Here is an 18,476-nt window from a genome sequence, read left to right on the forward strand (position 1 = left end):
AAACTGATGTCAACAAGCATTTAAGGTTTTTAGGTCTGTTTTTTAAACATAAAAAGGTTTTTGGAACTGCTAGGAAAAAAAGGAAACAACTCATACCATGTTATATTAGGAAGCTGAAAATGAACACAGCAGGACAAAGATGTCTGAAAGTCTTATGAAATAGTATTAGGATTGAAAAGGAAAACAGGAATTCAACTTGCTGCATTTTTTCCGTTTTCACTTTTTACAGAAACAACTGATCTGCTTCTAAATATTATACATACATATATCTACAAGTCATATTCTCAAGAAGTCTTAAAAAATAAAAGCACTAGCCAAATTTCAATATCTTTAAAAGAGATTATTTGAGCAGAATAAAACACTTGAATTTTTCATCAGAAAGTATTTTTCCACACCCAAAAATGCATCTAGGTGTCTGTTATAAAATTCACAGAAAAAGGACACAAGTTTGGATGTGGAATTTTATTCTGAAAACTGGGAAAAAAAATTATCCAAACTGCATGCTTCACAGTGGGCACTTCAGTTTACAAAATACAGATCAACTGTTCAAAAATCCAATATACAGAAATATAATAAAGAAAACCTGCATGTTTGCAAGCTACACTGTATGTGAACTGTAGGGTAAGGAAGGGAAACAGAACTGTTTCATTTTCTTAGCCAGGAATGACCCGCTTTAACTTGCTAAACAGTGCAAAAGGAAGATCAACTTTTTCTGGTCATGAAAAAAAAAAATTCCTTAATAAATGGTGCTCACTATCATTGAAGCAGATAAAAGTTATCTGGATAAAAAAAAAATGCAAAGCATGGTATACTCCCTGCTCAATTACCCGGTTTATTTTTTCTAGTATTTATTTATGCAATAAGGCTTTCTTCAGTCTTAAAATAATTAGCATGAAGAATACAGGGAAGGAAACATTAAAATTATTAGTGGATATAGTTAATAAGAACAGCTGCCTTACAAATGAACACATCAGAGGTAGGGCAGGGAAAGTCCAATGTAAAAACTTTAATTTATTTCAAATAAACTAAGCAAATTCAATAAGCAAAAGAGCTTAAAAGTCTGGAAGGACTATTTTCAAAAAGCTGATCCTTCTAACCCTGTCAAAATATGAACAAAGTTGCTCAAAGGAGCACGCTTGCAGAAGCTGTCAAACAAAGCAAAACTGCTGCTCTCATAATAAGTCATATTATTTTAACATAAGGGGTCTGATTTTACAAGATAGGCTATAACATGTGCATCTTAGTGTGCTACATTACAGTGTACTGTATTTTGAGTAAAACAGATTATTTAGGAGAAAAACTGTGGCATTTTTCTCTAGTTTTTTTTTTTTTTAAGTGTCCTTATATTAGTATTTTCCACTGAGAAGCTGATTACAAGCATAGACAGTACATTAAAAGCAAAATACTTTCAAAGTGCAAAACTACCTGTAATATATTAACTACATATAGATTAACAAAAAACATTCATGCAGTTGGTTGTAGTGCAAAGACAGATGTTGTTTTCTAAAGCATCCCATCCTAAAACTATTTTTAATTGAATAACTTTTTAGTTTACTAGGTTATGAAGGTCATTAAGAATAAACCAAACCACCCCACACCAAGCCTTTATTCAAAAACAAAAAAACTCATAACAAAGCTAGCAGCAGTGCAGTGAACAAAGGGATATCACAAATGGAATACTGTTGCAGAAAAGGAAGTAGCAAGCTGATCAAAATCATAGCTATTGTCAAGAATGCTTATTTCTGTAAAGGTACTCAATGGTCTTAAAGAAGTGTTAAAGAATTAAAAGAAATGTTTCTTTGTTCTAATATTCTAAGGTCCACAACATGACCATTTCCTTCTAATTGATGTAGATGTGTTGTATCACAGGGGACTGAATTTAGTAATTGAACTATTGGTTTACAAAAGGTTTTACCTGAAAAGTGTTAAATACAAAATCATACTTTCCTACGTGCTTTTGCAGAGCAAGGACAATGTATCCAAATAGTACTTTTGAGGTGTGGTGCTGAATATATATAAAACTGCATAAAATTCAAGCTGAATATAAATTTAAATTACAAACCAAAATTATCACCAAGAGTCCTCATTCAAGGTATTGGGTTTTTTTTTCCATTTGTAATTTACTTTCTAAAAACAAAACAAATCTTATTTTCACACATTAGTACAACTGTGGAATATCAGAGCCAGCAAGAAGCTTTAATATCGAATTTTAAACTTGTCTTGCATTCCTTTATTTTTAAAGTACTGTTTTTCACTGGTTTAACATATTTTTCCGACATGCTGACTTGACACTCAACCTTTCCCCTGAATTTAACTTTTTCTAACCAGCATTTATATATTTATTCAAACAGATTTCGTATGTATTCAAAGTCTTTTTTTAAAAAGGAGATTTATGACAAAATATATACTGATTTTTAAATTTCGCTAAGCTTTGTTCCAGTAAAAATGGAATTCAATTGAAAATATGCAAAACAAAATTTTAATAAATAAAACTCAAATGTGCCTCATTTATCAAAACAAGATTTATCAAAAATATTTTGTCATTTAAGTGGACTTGGATAAAGAAGAATTATCTCTAGACAGTGAATTAGCAAAATGTTTTTAGTGATCAGATTCTGAGTGCTGTTTAGACACACTACAGTGCAGAATGGTGCTTTCGGAAAGCCTGCCAGGCATTTATGTAGGTTAGATATACAATCACTAACAGGATTTCACTAACGGTTGGGTGCCCAGTATTGCTTTAGTTTTATTTTTCTGTTTTTCTTTGGTTTTAGTTTTTAGTGCCTAACCCTCTCAGTAACTTCATCTGTTGTTTCAGACGCCCAATTCTCTTTACAGATCTAACGCCATCCCCTTCAAATTGAATTAAGAATTACTAAGTCCAATCTTTCCCCACCTCTTTTTTAGTTGGAGGCTCTCTACTTTTTAAGCTCCCAGTTACTCAGTTTCAGGTGAGTGAATCTAAATAGAACAGCAAATTTCTCTGTTCCTGCAAATAAGATTAAAAAAAAACTAAGGCAAAATATTTTGTGCACTATGGAATCCAAAAAATACTTACATTTGAAAACATGTAAATAAGTGTCAGGAATTTCATTCTAAAGTCTACAAATACATACAGTGCCATGATACTGTTCTATTTATAGCTCTGGCTTCCCTTTTGATTTTGCATTCATTTAAAAAATAACACTCTCACTGAAAGTTGAGGAAGGCTCATGTATGTACAGTATTAAAAATTTTAACAATTACAGCACGTCCACACATAACACTGGCTGCTATGATTCCAAGTTTTGTTATCAAGAGGTTTATTTTTTAAAAAAGTTATTAAAGGTCTAAATGAGTAACACAAAATCTAATAATACGATTTCTATCCACTGTACAAAGATGTGTTTTCAGATAAAGAGAATTAGAAGCCAGAACTACTTACCAGACAAAATGGGAATGAAATAAATCTCTTTTAAGGCAGAAATCCAATCATACACCACTTTAAAAGGCCCCTCAATATTAACTATAAGTAGCTAACTCATTCAGGACTTAAAAACTTGCACTCATAACTTAATTTCTGTGCTGACTAGAAGCCTACTGACTTTCCAGGTAGCCCAATTGGAGATATGGTCACCTTCAGAGATCAAAGCTATGCTAAAGGTCAATTTAGTCACTACTTTTTCATAATTAGACACTACTTTTTCATTATTAGACAATCTGCCCTCATTTTTGTTAGTAAGTTATATAAACAAGGATGAGCAGGTATGAAACACTGAAAATGGCAGAACAGATCTTAACAAACTATCATTGAAAAAGTCAGAATATATAATCAGAGGAATTTCAATGCTTAAAAACAAATTCACATAAGTTCATCCAGTTGAAGATTAGTGTATTAAAAAAGCTAAGAAAATACTTTGTGTTTCAGTTCAGCTGCACTTGATTCAAGTACAGCTTGGAGGTTGGCTGTTATAAATTAAACAGTCACCGCTTCAGCAGCGAGAAGTACAGAAAAATGTACATGTTCACAGGATAAATAGAAGTCTCTCCTTTCCCAAAAAGCTATCTCACTCCAATTCGGGAGGTCATCCACTCTAAGCCTTGGCATAATCTGAAAGATAAGAGATGTTATGTTGATACTAGTTCCGTTCCAACATCTTAAGTGTCTGCCATTTGTTTTATGTTTAAACCAATCTACTAAAAATAAATAGAAGCAGCTGGAACTCAGAGTGAAACATGAATAGAGTAAACAGTGTTTTAAATTAAATCTACTCGGGCTTTAACCGCAAGAAGCTGGTCAAGCATGCTATTTTACTGAAGCTTGGCATTCTTTCTATTTTTTCTTGTAAAGTTAAAACATGAAACTCCACTCACTTACTCGGAATTACATGGAAACAAAAATATACTTTTTTTTAATACAGGTTTCCCATGATAGACTGCTTACTTAAAAGCTAGACATTTTCACACTAAAAGACAAATTTACCCAGACTGAATTAGTTAAATGAAAGGCACTGTATCAAGCATTCCACAATCCCACTACAAAACTAAAAAGATGCCATATTAAACATGAAGATTAGATGGGATCTGATCTGCTTACTTACCTAATTTGTATCTACAACATTTAAAGTTCTTATGTGTCAGAAGACAGACTTTCATTCTATTTTCTAGGGATTCAGTTTCCTAGTTTGTGTCATCTTTAAGCTTTACTTTTGTAAAGTAAATCGTGACCCAGGTATTCATAAAGGCTAACAGCCTCCCAGAGCTAATCTCCCCAGACTCCTGTCAGACCTTCCCAGAATTAGATCCCTGACCTGAACCATCCTCTGGAATTTTTTTTGATGAGTTTCTCACCAGTGTCACAGTTTTAAGTTCTCTAATTTTTCATCTTGTTTTCTATTTTAATTTAAAACGAAGCCTAGGATGACCAAAGTCAATCTTCAGGAATCTCTCCCCTGCTCCAAATGCCAACTTGTTTGAAGATTTAAGTTAGTACATAAAGTAAATATTCAAAGTGCCTTTGGCCAAAGTGGAGTAGGAGGAAAGTGGAGTTAACTGTTAAGTCATCCAAAAAACCCAATTCAAAACCCAAGGCATTCTTACTAACACATCGCACCCTAACGAAGCATATGCTACCAATCACTCCACAAGACATCTCCATTGCATTAAAAAAAAATACTTCATGCTAGAAGTGAGGAGGATGTTCTCACTTGCCAAATATTCAGTAGGATTCATCATGTCTGATGCCACAAAACAACATTATTGCAAAGGTTGTACTATGTGGCTAAGGAAAAAAATACCTAAGTTTTACACATTAGAAGACTTTTTTATATAAACTGAAAGAAAAAAAATTTTAATGTAAACTGAAAGAATACTTGATGCAAATTTGGAATTTGACTTACAAAATTAATCTACAAGTTTCAATAAAGAAAAGGAAAAATTCAAAATGTCCCTCTGACTCCAAAGATGCTTTTCAGTAGATCCAGACTGGTATCAATAAGCTTCTAAAACAGTGTTCTCATTTGCCATACATTACTGTACTTAAATAGTAAACATTTACCCTTCTCCTGTCAACGCGCAACAGGACTGAATGTGCCATGGGTGATCCTTTATGGAGCTAAGGGTGAGGTATGTAGATATTTCAGCGGCTGTCATGCAACCTTTCATGTCCTGCTTGTTCGCAAAGATGAGAACTGCGGCCTTCCGTAAATCCTAGAAGTAATTTACAGTAGTTATTACAAAGAGCTAAAAGCATATTGTGTTAACTGTGGTCCTCAAAAGAGCAGCATTCAAGCTGTTCTACAATTACATGACAGCATGTAGCTTTGACAGACTTACACATTAAAGAAATTAAATACTCTGAGACTGAAAAAAGCAATTTATTTAGTAGCGTTCTGCACTGCAGAGAATCAAATTAAAATGTTTTACAAGACAGTCCTTTTGGTGTTGTCCATATATTCATATGTCAACCAATGAAACTCTTGTTAAAGTATATTTTATAGAGCTCCACACCATCCAGACAGTGAAGTTACTATTAGATAAACATTCCAAAACCTAAATTGGATGCTATCTAAATGGAAAAGTTTGCTAGATATCATTCCCTTGAAATTATTTTCAACTTCAGTAAACAAGTTATTTAGTGATTAAAGCAGCAACAATTTAAGAAAGCTACCTAAAAACTTCTAAGTTTTACAGTACTAATAAGTAGTTTTGTTTCTGTACGAATATTAGGATTGCATAAAGCAGCTAGACAAGACATGGTTTTAGAAGTACAGAAGTAAAGACAAATGCAGTGAAGCTGGCAGGTCTAATTAAAAGTGCTCAATAGAGATTTAAACCTGTATTAAATTTTGAGACAACTTCTCCATCAAGAGAAAAAACAACAAACCCTTATGGTCCAAAGTAAAAAAATTCACTCTCACAAGTAGTCCTTATTACAGTGTAGTCTCATTTCAAGTTGGCCTACCGATTGTTTTCAGGACATGACTGATCACCATCTTGTAAGTGCTTGCAACACTGGAAGCTTATATAATTACACTGGAAAAATGCACCACAAAAAGTTATCTTTCCACCTTTTTTGATAAAGTATTTACTCCTCACCATCAGACCCAAATTAGATTAGTACTGAACTGTGAAGAAAAACTCATTCATTTGAAACAGACTGCAAAACATTCAGAGAAATGAACTCAACAGAATTATTTGCACTATACTAAAACCCTTTCTGTCAAGAAAGAATAAAGATGTTTAGATTTAACGCAACCCAAATTCACCTGGTAAGTAACCACAGAAGATTTTAATGTACTTTAACTAATCCAATTTAGGTGTTAGTTTAGGATGATAGGGGGGGTTGACCCAGTGTAGAACAATCCCTAACACAACACACAATAATAAAATTAGAAATAAAATAATTCAGAAGGAAACTAAACTGAAACTAATTTAACTATAGTATTATATGTGCTCCTTAATATTAAGGAACAGGATTAAAACAACTAAGAAAGAAAAATGGAATTGCCTGCTTTTTAAAAATTTTAATTTTTTTCAAATTTTAACCATTAAACTGAAAAAAAAAAAGAGAGACTGTGAAGAACAATAACACCGCTCACATTAACATGAAGTAATTAAAATTGTAAAAAATTTTAAAGTTCAACATTTATAAAGTAAAGAGCGATTTGATTACAATCCAGTGAGCCCTATTAAAAGGGTGTAAAGGGATGTATATTCTGTATTATAGCTTGCCTACTTATTTATAGTTTACATAGTTTTAAAGTGTGCCCAAAACGCATGCATTTTCAGGCTCAATTTTTTTGTGATGGTATAATTTTTGTTAACATAGGAACCACGCAGTGTTATTTGACTGTTCACAACACAGGAAATCTATTATTCCAAATCTCTACTATACCTCATGAGCCAGCATTCTGTAAAGTTCTTCTTTTGTAATAGAAAGTCGCTCTCTGTCAATGCTGTCAACAACAAGAATGATGAACTAGGGAAAAAATAGTACAGTATGCAAATAAAGTTAAAATTACAAAATAGATACAAAGTAAAAAAACTACAGAAAGCACATTTTCAAGAGATCACTACTGCACGTCTTCTTGTATAAGAAAGGCATGGACTCTCAAAACACATTAGAAAACAGAACAAGAGGTTTATTGTTACAGTCTCATTTGTTCGAGCTCTAGGAATCATACATAAAGATTATAGTTTAAAGAAAAAAGGACTGCATATGTACATTTCAGCAGTGCAACTAAGATATACTTTTTATGTACTATGGTTAATTATACCAGTCTCCCAGTTGGATTTTCAGCCCTTAAATCATAAGCCAAATAGTCATGTAGGTACCAAAGCACCTACAGATCATGGATCACACATAGAATGTGGGTGATAGAAACTTGCTATACTGTACTCAATTATCAGTGAAAACAACCATTACTATTTCCTACTAGGTGTATACTCAGAAAAATACCAAACTGAAATTCAAATTCTCTATGGTGAAAGAAGCATTTTTGGAAATTCACAGTCAACTTTTTTGCAAGGCTTAAGAAAAGTTACTTCCAGTAGCACATCAGACCTTAGGAAAGTTATGTAACTGCAAGATTTAGCATTACATTGCTGTGCAACGTCTTAACCTTTGTAATGCAAAGGGCCTCTGCAGCTGGTCTTTCACTTACAACTTTGCACTCCGTAAGTTAGGCACTCAGAAGCTGCTATGGCAGTGACTTTTCCCTTATTGCTCTTCCTAGCACACTGTTCTTGTGGCCTTGCACTTGTGTATACTGAGACACTGCTGTGTCTATTACATCACGTTTCCAGAGGAAAGCAAGAGCCACTGGTGTGAAAATGACTCTTTTTACCCCACTTTTTCTCCCCCTTGTTTCACAGCTTTTAGTGTAAAACCTTGTACTAGAGGGAAAAAAAGAAAAAGACATGCTGTTACATGGTGGGTAATACTCAAATAGCTGTTAAGCACTATCCAGTAATATGCACACACAAACCGTAACTACTGATCAGTGTTCAACATCTGCCCCTGACCAAAGGGTGCTCCAATCAGCATTAACAGCATCATAAGCAGGAACAACCAGCAGGGAGATCAAGGGGGTCCTGATGAAAGTTATACAACTACTATGGAAAAAGAGTTGCAGAGAACAATTGCTGCACTGGAGAGAACTCCCTGAAGATGACATTTACCTGAGGGACACCATTACTTCTCTTCCCAGCTCACCAGTGAGAACAATTTTCCTGTCCCCTTTTTCCTCATTTTCTCTCATTTTGTTTTTTCCCCCCTCAGAATAATCATTAGAGACAATGTACACCATCAGATACCGTTCCTAACCGCCGCCCCCCCCCAAAAAAAAAAAAAATTGGACATGTAAGCCTGTCTCAATATCCTTCTGTTCTGACTTTTAAAACTGAACTGCAGAATTATCCATGTTAAATTGAAACTATTTAGGATAGGTATGCATTTAAAATCTTATTTGTGGGATTTTACATCATTTCAAAGATTTTACTTATATTGCTTCCATTTACAGATAAGGAAAGAGATAAGAGATAAAAGCTGCATGCAAATCAGTAATAAAAAAGGAGGATTACAAGTCACTGCTATAATTCAACATATGCTCCAAAATCACTTCACCTTATATAATTAAGGCGATGTATAGTCCATTGAAAGAGATCGGAAAGTATGAAAAACTAAGTCAATTTAATGCTGCTGTGACTTTGAGATGTCTGGCAGATGAGGAGGAACAGTAAAGGAACTATGACTAAGAGGGATGTTTGGATTAGCATACCAAACAGATCCCTTTTCTTCCTCAACTCTTTTCAACAAAGCTTCTAAGTAAAGGCAAGTTCTTCTTTTCAACTGCTAGAGCACTGGATTTCAAACACTTATTAACTAGAATATCGTGATGAAAAACATTTCCAAACAGGATCAAAAAAGAACCAAGACATGTATCTCCTCAAATTCCAGAACCTGGGAAGATTCAATGTGCAAAGGTCAAGAAGTTATTGTCCCAGATACTGCTGGCAGAAGTCTCTTCATCCTCTCTCATTTGTCATAGCCACGTTAGATAGAATTAAAAAAAAAAAAAAAAAAAAAAAAACTAGGGGTGAGGCTCATCACCAGGCCTTTGGTAGTTATAAAGTTTCTGAACACTTAGGGTAGATCACTCTAACCTCTCCTCTTCCAAAGGGTGGCATAAGGCACAAAACCACATTGTACAGAAGGATGGAATACTTGCATAAGAAATAACATTTACAATTAAAGCCACCTTTCCTTTTAATACAAACAGTTAAAAAAAGTTTAAAATTCTTTACATCAATGTACAAGCCTCAAAGTGAGCCTACAGAGATTTTAAGTGCATGTTGGGTTCACAGCCTTTTGGCATCAAAAATGTGGATTTGGAGGGGGAGGAGAGAAGGGGGGAAAAAAATCAAAAGGACAACCGTTGGTGAGTTCTACTCCAACCTCTCTAGCAATGGCAGCTTTACCAGTACGTCCCAACTACCGCACAGCTAGCCTTCCCATTATCCTTTGGATAAAAGCCACAAGCTGCTGAGCTTTTTAAATACTGCTGCCTGAAGAAAGTTTTGTTCTTCATCTTTAATTATCATTGCTCTAAAAAACATTTCGGATTAGATGTATAGAAGTTCATTTAACAACTATAAGTCCTCGCAGAGTACATTCAAAAAATTGCTTTTTCACTTACTTGAGAAAAACATGAAAAAGGTCAGTTTCGTTTAAAAATTTATCTTGATATCATTCAATGGCCTAGAAAAAAAAGCCCAACTTCACAGTTCATTCCACAGGTCAAATGACAACACTAATTCATAGTGGACAGGAAAAATATGTTAATTAGCTGCATGCCAGAGACACCTTATACTTTTTGAGTTTGGTCTCCCTCAAAAATATTTAAAGATAACATAGCTGCAATCTTCACAAATGTCTACCAATATTCCCAATAAATACACACAAATAAACTTATTGAATTTGCAAATTGGAAGCAGCTTCACATACCTCTGTGTTTGAATAATAGGTATTCCATGAGGACCGCAATGACTCTTGTCCTCCAATGTCCCACATGAGGAAATGAGTATTTTTCACTACTATTTCTTCTACATTGCTTCCTATGGTTGGAGAAGTATGAACCACTTCATTCATTAAGCTAAAGAAAACAATATCACACCATAAATACCAACCAACAAAACCCACAAGGCTTGTCACAGATCAATTAGAATAAATATGTTAGAGGGAAAAAAAATACATGTTTTAGCTCTCTTAGAAGGATAACCATTTTTCAAGAAGCTATATATTTGAACTTTTACAGAAATAAGTCAAATATTTTAGAACAGTTCTAAACTGTAGTTGACACAGTTCTCCTACAGTACTTGCTTTTGTAGCAAAGAAACTCTAAATGTGCTTAAAGACATCAAAAATGAAAAACAAGCACAGAAAAGGTTTACAACAAATAGATAAGCATCTCTATCTTTAACAGGCTTCTCTTGTTAAAGACTACTCTTAGAATGTGCTCCTTTCAAAGCAGAAAGTTACTATTCTAATGATCTTCAGATAAGGAGAACACTCAACTGTGCAGAATTTAATTCTGAATATAATTTATCAGAGCACTCAACTTATTAAAATGCAATTTGATTTCATAACAAATTCTGAATGACTGTTTGACTACTGAACTACTCAGCTGAAAATATCTCAGTTCTACTTTTCACCTTTGACAAAGTGCTCAGAAAAAGGGTTTTCGGAAAATATCCTTCCTCCTTCATATCTGAATATATGCATGGTCACTGAATTATGCCCTCCTCCTTTTCCACAATCACCACAGTAATTATATCCCTGCCAATACTGTTGAATTTATCATAGACATTTCTATAATACAGGCAAGAGGTGGGGGTGGTTAAGTGTAATGGCAACAATATCAGGTATTGCAATCAGGAAGCACTTGGAAACATTCATGGATCCTGCAGTTACTAGAATTCCAGTTCATTTAAAAAACACGTTCCTCCCTGAAGTTTTCAGTCACAGGATGATTTCTACATTTACCAATTAAGACAGGCTTTAATGGCAAAACAATTAGCAGTTCACTACATGCTTGTACAATTACGTTATTTGCTTTATTTACAGCTCAGTTTTAAAATACTTCAGGTCCTTTATTCATCATTTAAATACTAAACTGAAATATGTTTAGAATGACTAACACCATCCATTTACATACTGCGCACTAAGGCACCCCTAGAGTTTCTGTCACGTTTCAGAACCGACTTTTCAATGACTAAGCAGTGACAAATACTAAAGTGTAAAATTAAAAACAAAATAGTTTGTATACTTACAACTGGTAAAGAATGGTGGTCTTTCCAGCATTATCAAGTCCCACTATGATTACCTTGTGCTCTGCATAAACACACACACACAAAAAAATGCAAGAATAAACCAGTGGAAACAGCAATAATTACAATTCTAGTTAATGACTTTTTTTAAAAAAATATAAGAAAGCAACTACGTGATTGTCTTAGTTCAACAGCCTACACAGAATGGTGACAAGTTTTGGAAAAAATTCACAAAACTTTACCTTCTTCTGAGAGCCTACACAGAATGGTGACAAGTTTTGGAAAAAATTCACAAAACTTTACCTTCCTCTGAGATTACAGTTTTAGGAAAAGCCAGTATTTCAAATCTTCTTCATAAAGGAATAGATATTAATATGATTATTTTGTATAAAATTTTAGCTTTAGAAATAAAGCACAAGGAAAAAATATAATTGATAGCAGTGCACCATCTTAAGCACTCACCAAAATCCAGAATATTATTGGTATTTATAATACAGCAAAGAAAAACATCAGTTAACCACCACAAGTTGTTTAGAATTTTGAAAGAACTAGCTTTCCACAGAACAGATGAGTCTGTAGATCTTCAGAGTCAGCAAAATAAATCCCAGGTCTGCAAAAAATATTAGTTTAACATACTAGGCTCAATAATAGATGCATCATTTAATGGACTACCATCATCTGTACAGCAAAAAGTAAGAAGAAACTATATTTTGAATGGATCACAAATTCCAACACTACAATTTCTGAACTGAAAACTGCTGCTTACATACCAGTAATCTGACAAATGCTGCATTAATGTTATTTTTCCATGCACAGGGAAATTGTGTTTCTCTGAACTTAGTCCTTTTTAAATTTCAAATAAAGCAGCATAGCCAATAAGAATTACTTTCGATACATGTGTAAAGTTAGAAGATACTGATTCACTTGCCCACAAAAAAGCAAATCACTTGAGAGCAAAGAGAAGTTATAAATGGATACTACAAGTAAAAATTGCCTAAAGCATGTTAACAGGCTCACTTTTGAGGTGGTCATATTTAAAATTCTAGGGTACTTATTCAGAAGCAAAACACGGTTCACAGCTTAAAGATTTCCCCTAAGATATCACATTTAATTTACAAGACTTATAAGAAATTACTAAAAGGTCAGAATATTTATCATAAATACCAAGTTACTTTGTTTTTGCCTGCAGGTGGGTGGTCTAAGAAAGAAGTAAAGAAATCTGTTAAAAAAAAAATCCAGCTAGGTCTATGCAGTTGTGTGCGGAGGGGTTATTTATGTATTATAATCTAGTACTTTTTATCCTGAAAGCGATTTTATCAAGCAAACTTTTGCTTTGAATGTTCATTAGAAGCTTTGCTATGTGATACAGCCCTAAAGAGTCTTAAAACCTATTTCCTCATATCACTTCCCCTATCGCTGCATCCTGCCAAGGCATCAGAAGGAAACAGTTCTTCCTGCCCTTAATTCCAGCAATCCTTTTTGCCCCATAAGAAGCAATACCACTAATTAATAATGTCTCTCCCTACATAAGTGGTAAGAAATCCTTTTTATATTGAAGTCTAGTTAGAGAGAATTATATCAATACACCTGTGAGAGAGAATACAAAACTAACTACACATAGTGACTCATGAATTATACCTTCATGTATTTTCCTACAGCTAGTCTAAGAAATACACAAGTAATAAACCACTCCAATAAAACCATGCCATATATTTAGAGTTTCTGTCTCTTTCAAATTCAGTAAGTTTAAAGGGCTTTCAAAGTTTAAACACAAATATCCTTCTGCCCTTTTTAAAACAGCTGTACCATCTTGGAAGAAGATGACTCTACATTTGTAGCACACTGATTGTATTATTTTTGAGGAGAAAAGAAAAGGAGTTCCCATTAGGCATTACATCCCGTATTTCCCACCTTCACATCAGAAGCCAAACATTCAGAGTCTTACTTAAGAATGTGTGAAGAGTGTCAGATGAAACAGTACCATACTCCTCACAGTGAGGAAGAAAAAGTATGTTTTTTCCCCATTCAGATGATTGTTTCTGAAAGCCACTGAAATATGAATCGTTCAGTGTTAATGGGGGGAGTAGGGGAAAGGCACAGCTTACCTGTGTTATTCCATAGGCAAACAGTCTTTTATACGGTAACTGAATATGTATAAATAAGCAACAGGTAGATATGAAATTAATGAGATTAAAGCATTCGTATCTCATGCAAACGGCAGTTTCCACCTTCTATTAATGGTGGAACAACTTGTTGCTTTCAAAACTATATAATCACTATTTACATTGATACTCATCTATGGTAATGAAAAACTCTTCACTTGCACACACAAAAATCAAATTTCTATCTAGTTTGGTTAGATTACAGGATCTTGCTTGTATACATACACTAAAGGAAGAACACATGAATGTAAAAACTGCCAAACTAAGATGGAAAAAACATTTAGCTAGATTAGTACTATCCATTGCTCTTGGAAATAAGAAGATGCTTCATATAAGAGAATGGACAATTACGGAGTAAACAGTAAGCAGTAATTTAGGCTCTTATTTGTGTTCTGTACTTACAGGCTAACCCAAGTTTCTCCCTTTCATTGGCTGGTTTTCAAACTCAGTTTGGGTTGTATTCATGAAAGTCTTCCCAGTCCACTACGTTCTTGGAAAAGGGAGAAGAAAATCCATAACAGAGGTGCCAGAGAAGAGCAGAAGGGTCTTTAGGAATCATGCTGAATGAGGAAAAAGTGAGTAGAAAAAAGGAGGCATGTACAGTTGTTTTTTCTTTTTTTTTTTAAAAAAAAAAAGGAGAGAAACAGACAGTATTAGGCTACTGTCTAAAAGAATCAAAAGAATTGTTATATCAACCATTCCTGGGCAGTTGTTTTAAAAAAATAGTAAAATGAAATAGTATTCTTACAAAGCCTCTGGCAGTCTAATATTACAAAATAATAGGACAGTGAGGATGATCTTGCAGATGGTAGAAGGAAGAAATAATATGCTCTTTTCTTCACTTACTCTTTATATATTCCCCTGTGACAGAAGGACCCAAAATTGCAAATACAATCCTCACAGCTTTTCCCTTTCCTCTTTCTAATTTGCAAGGATTAAAAAGATTAGCTAAATCTTTTAATGGAAAACAAGAATCTTTTCCTCCAACATATTTGAAAAAATAAATGAAGAAAGGAAACAGTAATGTATCATGTATCTTCTGCTACCAAAGTCAAACTTTACTATTTGTGCTGTGTATGTAAGAAAAGGTGTATTAAAGCATGTTTTGCCTTCATAATTGTTTTCAGTCCTTTTAAATATCACTTCCATTTAAAAAAGATATAGTCAAGGAACTATTTTTCCTATAATATCAAACTATATATTATGGGCATGCTAAAGTGTCTATGTAGTATATCTAATATATCTTCAGTTTAGCAAAATAAGAAAATTCAGGAATAAAAAAACATTTATTTGGAATGTTACATAATCAATATGCAACTAAAACACACAAAGTGTGATTAAAATTGATATCCACATGCAACTTGTCACCTTCAAAGAATTCCAATAGATCTGTGGTCCCATGACCCCTCTTAACAAGAGGCGGAGTCTCTACATGCCCACCAGCTCTTTTCTTTACTATATTTCTACTATTTACCTGCCACGGACAACCAGCTTATCAATCTACTTTTCCCCTAGATCTCCTCCAGAACTCTGATTTAAAAATTTCCTATTTCAGCCCTCATATATCAAGGTGGCGCTGTGCAAAGGGTTACATGACACATGCAGCTCAGCTTTTTCATTCATGAGCTCATTTAAAATTGCCAGAGGAATACTACTTAGTCACAAAGATATGGCACACTTCATTTTGTTTGTTCCATTTCTTGAATCAACAGTTAACTTCAAACAGATCACAGAGGATTCTCTACCTGAAGGAAGTGTTTCAGAAAGAAGACTCCACGGGTGCTTGGTTAATTGTGAAGAAACAAATTTATTTCCTTAAAAGAATCTTTCCCAAACCTAAGTTACCTTACTGAAGTCACCTCACTTGCAAATAACCTCAGTTCACCAAAGATCCAAAATTAACATTCTTATGAAGCCCCATATTTCACAAAAATCTGGATCTCCATTTTTCAAGCTCAAAGGATTTGAGATACAGCAATTGAAATTGCTGTAATAGCAAAAATATTCATTTAACTGAAAGAAACAGTTTTGATACAAACTAAATATTAAAAAAGTTAAGCACTTTATACACTTAATTTCTGCTAAAGGGAGATTTATCTTAATTATACAAGTGAACTATAGCTTTACTTTGTTCCTACTGCATCCACCGTAATGTGAAGATTTTTTTAAAGATTCAACAACTAATGAAAACCTCTTACCATGTACTATTTAGCTATTAAGGCAGAGAATTGAATTGCAAGAGAAATAAACAAGAGGTGTAAACAAATAAAATCACATTCAGTGCTTTAGTAAGATGGAAGGTACATTGATTATCATTTTTCTGTTAGGCAAAAATTTAGTCTGAATGAATTCAATTTTCCATACATTACACACTTATTCTAACTACACTGAATCCTGAGTCATGAAAATGCATGGTGCTCATTTTAAGATACTAGTATCTGAAGATGTGAGTTTCTGGAAAAACTACCTACATATTTTCCTCCTGGAGTACATTACATCATCAGGTGCCTTCTAGTCCTACGGCATTAACTCACCTGCTGGTATTTCTTTAAAGTATTTAGCTGTCTAGCCATTACTGATCAGCTATCTTCCACATTCTGCATTTTTATGCCAGGTTTTACTGTCACCTTTACATAAAGGAAAACTCAGCACGTAACACCCTAGTGAAATGCCTATGATTTACTCTTCTGTATCTTCTAGCACTTTGGCACACCTCCTTCTCCATGCTCTACTTGATAGAAGCCAGATGGCACTTTCCAAATCTTTGCTTTGTTTAACCTTTCATTTTGCCAGTAATCAAGTGCTTCAGACTATCAGCACAACCCACACTAGCTATGGTGAACTGATGACATGCTCTACACACAGCTAGGCCTAAGAAGCATATTTGCATCTTTGTAATATTCCCTCTAGATGTGTGGTTACATGAGGATTTTGCCCATGCTCGTATGCTCAGCAAACAGTTTCACAGGACAGTCTAAAAATTCTCCAATAAATTGCCTAGATTTGGCCTATGATTAGAAGAGCAACAGGAAATAACTCAATAATTACTACCCCTTTTTATTAATATTATTATGGGAAAAATAGCCACGTAACTGGAGAAGAATTTTCTACTGCATAAGTCTGAAATTTACAGTTAGCTTTCCTAGGGTAAAATTGCAATTCTGGCCACAAAAAAGAAAATTACTTTCTTCTCTATGGTTGCCACAAGAGGTGGAGACAAAAACCAGCCAACTCCCCCCTCCCCCCCAACCAAGATTAAAACACACCCCATATGCCCCCAAGTGGATAGAAGCCAAACGTTAAGTATTTCATAGCACTGCCTCATCAATGCTGTAATGCTAATTGTCATTAATATGTTAACTGTATGAAGAATAACTCTCAGGAGTTATTAAACAGGAACAAAGACAATGTGGCTCTCCCCCCGCCCCAATAAAGTGGAATCGACATAATCTAGTATTGTGATTTACTAAGAAAAAGGAAACCAAAACAATGAAGCAGCAACTCTTCCTTCCTTTCCCAAGATTGTATGGCAGCACCCTTATGGTGGCAATATTTCTCAAGACTAAAAGCCAACAAAAGTTATTTACTCTGCTTAGAGATGCCTTAGTGGAGTCCTTGAGGGAGGGAACAGAGGCAGGCTGCTGTATTTAATAAAAAAATCAAAGTAGTATTTCACAGTTCCTTGGGGAAGGGGGGGGGGTGTCCTTGATTCTCCCCCAATTTTTCCAGTTCAGAAAAAATACGAGTCGTGTTTTGAGAAGTGAATTTCTTGTGTCACTAACCGTATTTAATTAACTAATAACTTTTACCAAAATAGAACTTTACTTCGAAGACGCCAAAACAAGTTTGTTTTTTCTTAAATACTGCAGATAAAAACAGCGCGATTTTAACAGAAGACTCTAGTTTAAAAACAGAATGAGGGTCTGCAAAAAACGAGCAAGATCTGGATCGCCCAAAGCTTCTGCTCCAGTACGGCGAGAAAATAAACCGAGCGGCGGCAGCAGCGTTTGCCGCTGCGCGATCCCAGGAGCCGCCGCAGGCCCCGCGCCGCTCGGAGAGCCGCCTGGGGCAAGTAGAGCGGAAGGGGGGAGTGGGGACAAACCGAGACAGCGAAACAAAGCGACTCCGGGCAGGAGGCGCTGCAAAACCAGCCCTCGGGACCCCGCGCAGAGAAGAAATCGACTCTCGCCGGGGCACGCCCCCCGGGAGGCCCGGAGGCGGCGGCGCGGCCCCCCGCCCTCAGAGACCCCACAACCCGGCGCCGCGGGCCCCGCGCCCACCTTGGTTGCAGAAGAGACTCCACAGCTTCGCGAAGATCAGGCCCATGCCTGGCCTGGCGTGGGCTCGACTCCCCGGGCGCGGCCGCCGAGCCCCCGCGACACGGCGGAGCCCACGGCGGAGCCCGCGGCGGGCGCTGCGGCGGCTCCCCGGCGGCGGACGCGACCCCCCGCGGCTCCCGGACGGGCGGGCTCACGCCCCGCCCTGCTCCGCCCAACGGCCGCCCCA

The 18,476-nt window shown here is 35.5% G+C and overlaps 1 protein-coding gene across 1 annotated transcript; it reads right to left on the reverse strand.

Moving 5' to 3' along the window:
• Window positions 1–991: 991 nt before the first annotated feature.
• ARL5B (ADP ribosylation factor like GTPase 5B) lies at window positions 992–18,459 on the reverse strand. The gene is made up of 6 exons (XM_026098580.2): window positions 18,251–18,459; window positions 11,812–11,872; window positions 10,487–10,634; window positions 7,376–7,459; window positions 5,537–5,688; window positions 992–4,090 (listed from the first exon to the last, which is right to left on the reverse strand). Exons 1-6 carry the CDS (start codon window positions 18,294–18,296, stop codon window positions 4,042–4,044), a joined length of 540 nt encoding a protein of 179 aa, XP_025954365.1. The 5' UTR covers window positions 18,297–18,459; the 3' UTR covers window positions 992–4,041.
• Window positions 18,460–18,476: the final 17 nt, after the last annotated feature.

The sequence above is a fragment of the Dromaius novaehollandiae genome, chromosome 2 (genome assembly GCF_036370855.1).
Source record: "Dromaius novaehollandiae isolate bDroNov1 chromosome 2, bDroNov1.hap1, whole genome shotgun sequence".
Classification (NCBI taxonomy): domain Eukaryota; kingdom Metazoa; phylum Chordata; class Aves; order Casuariiformes; family Dromaiidae; genus Dromaius; species Dromaius novaehollandiae.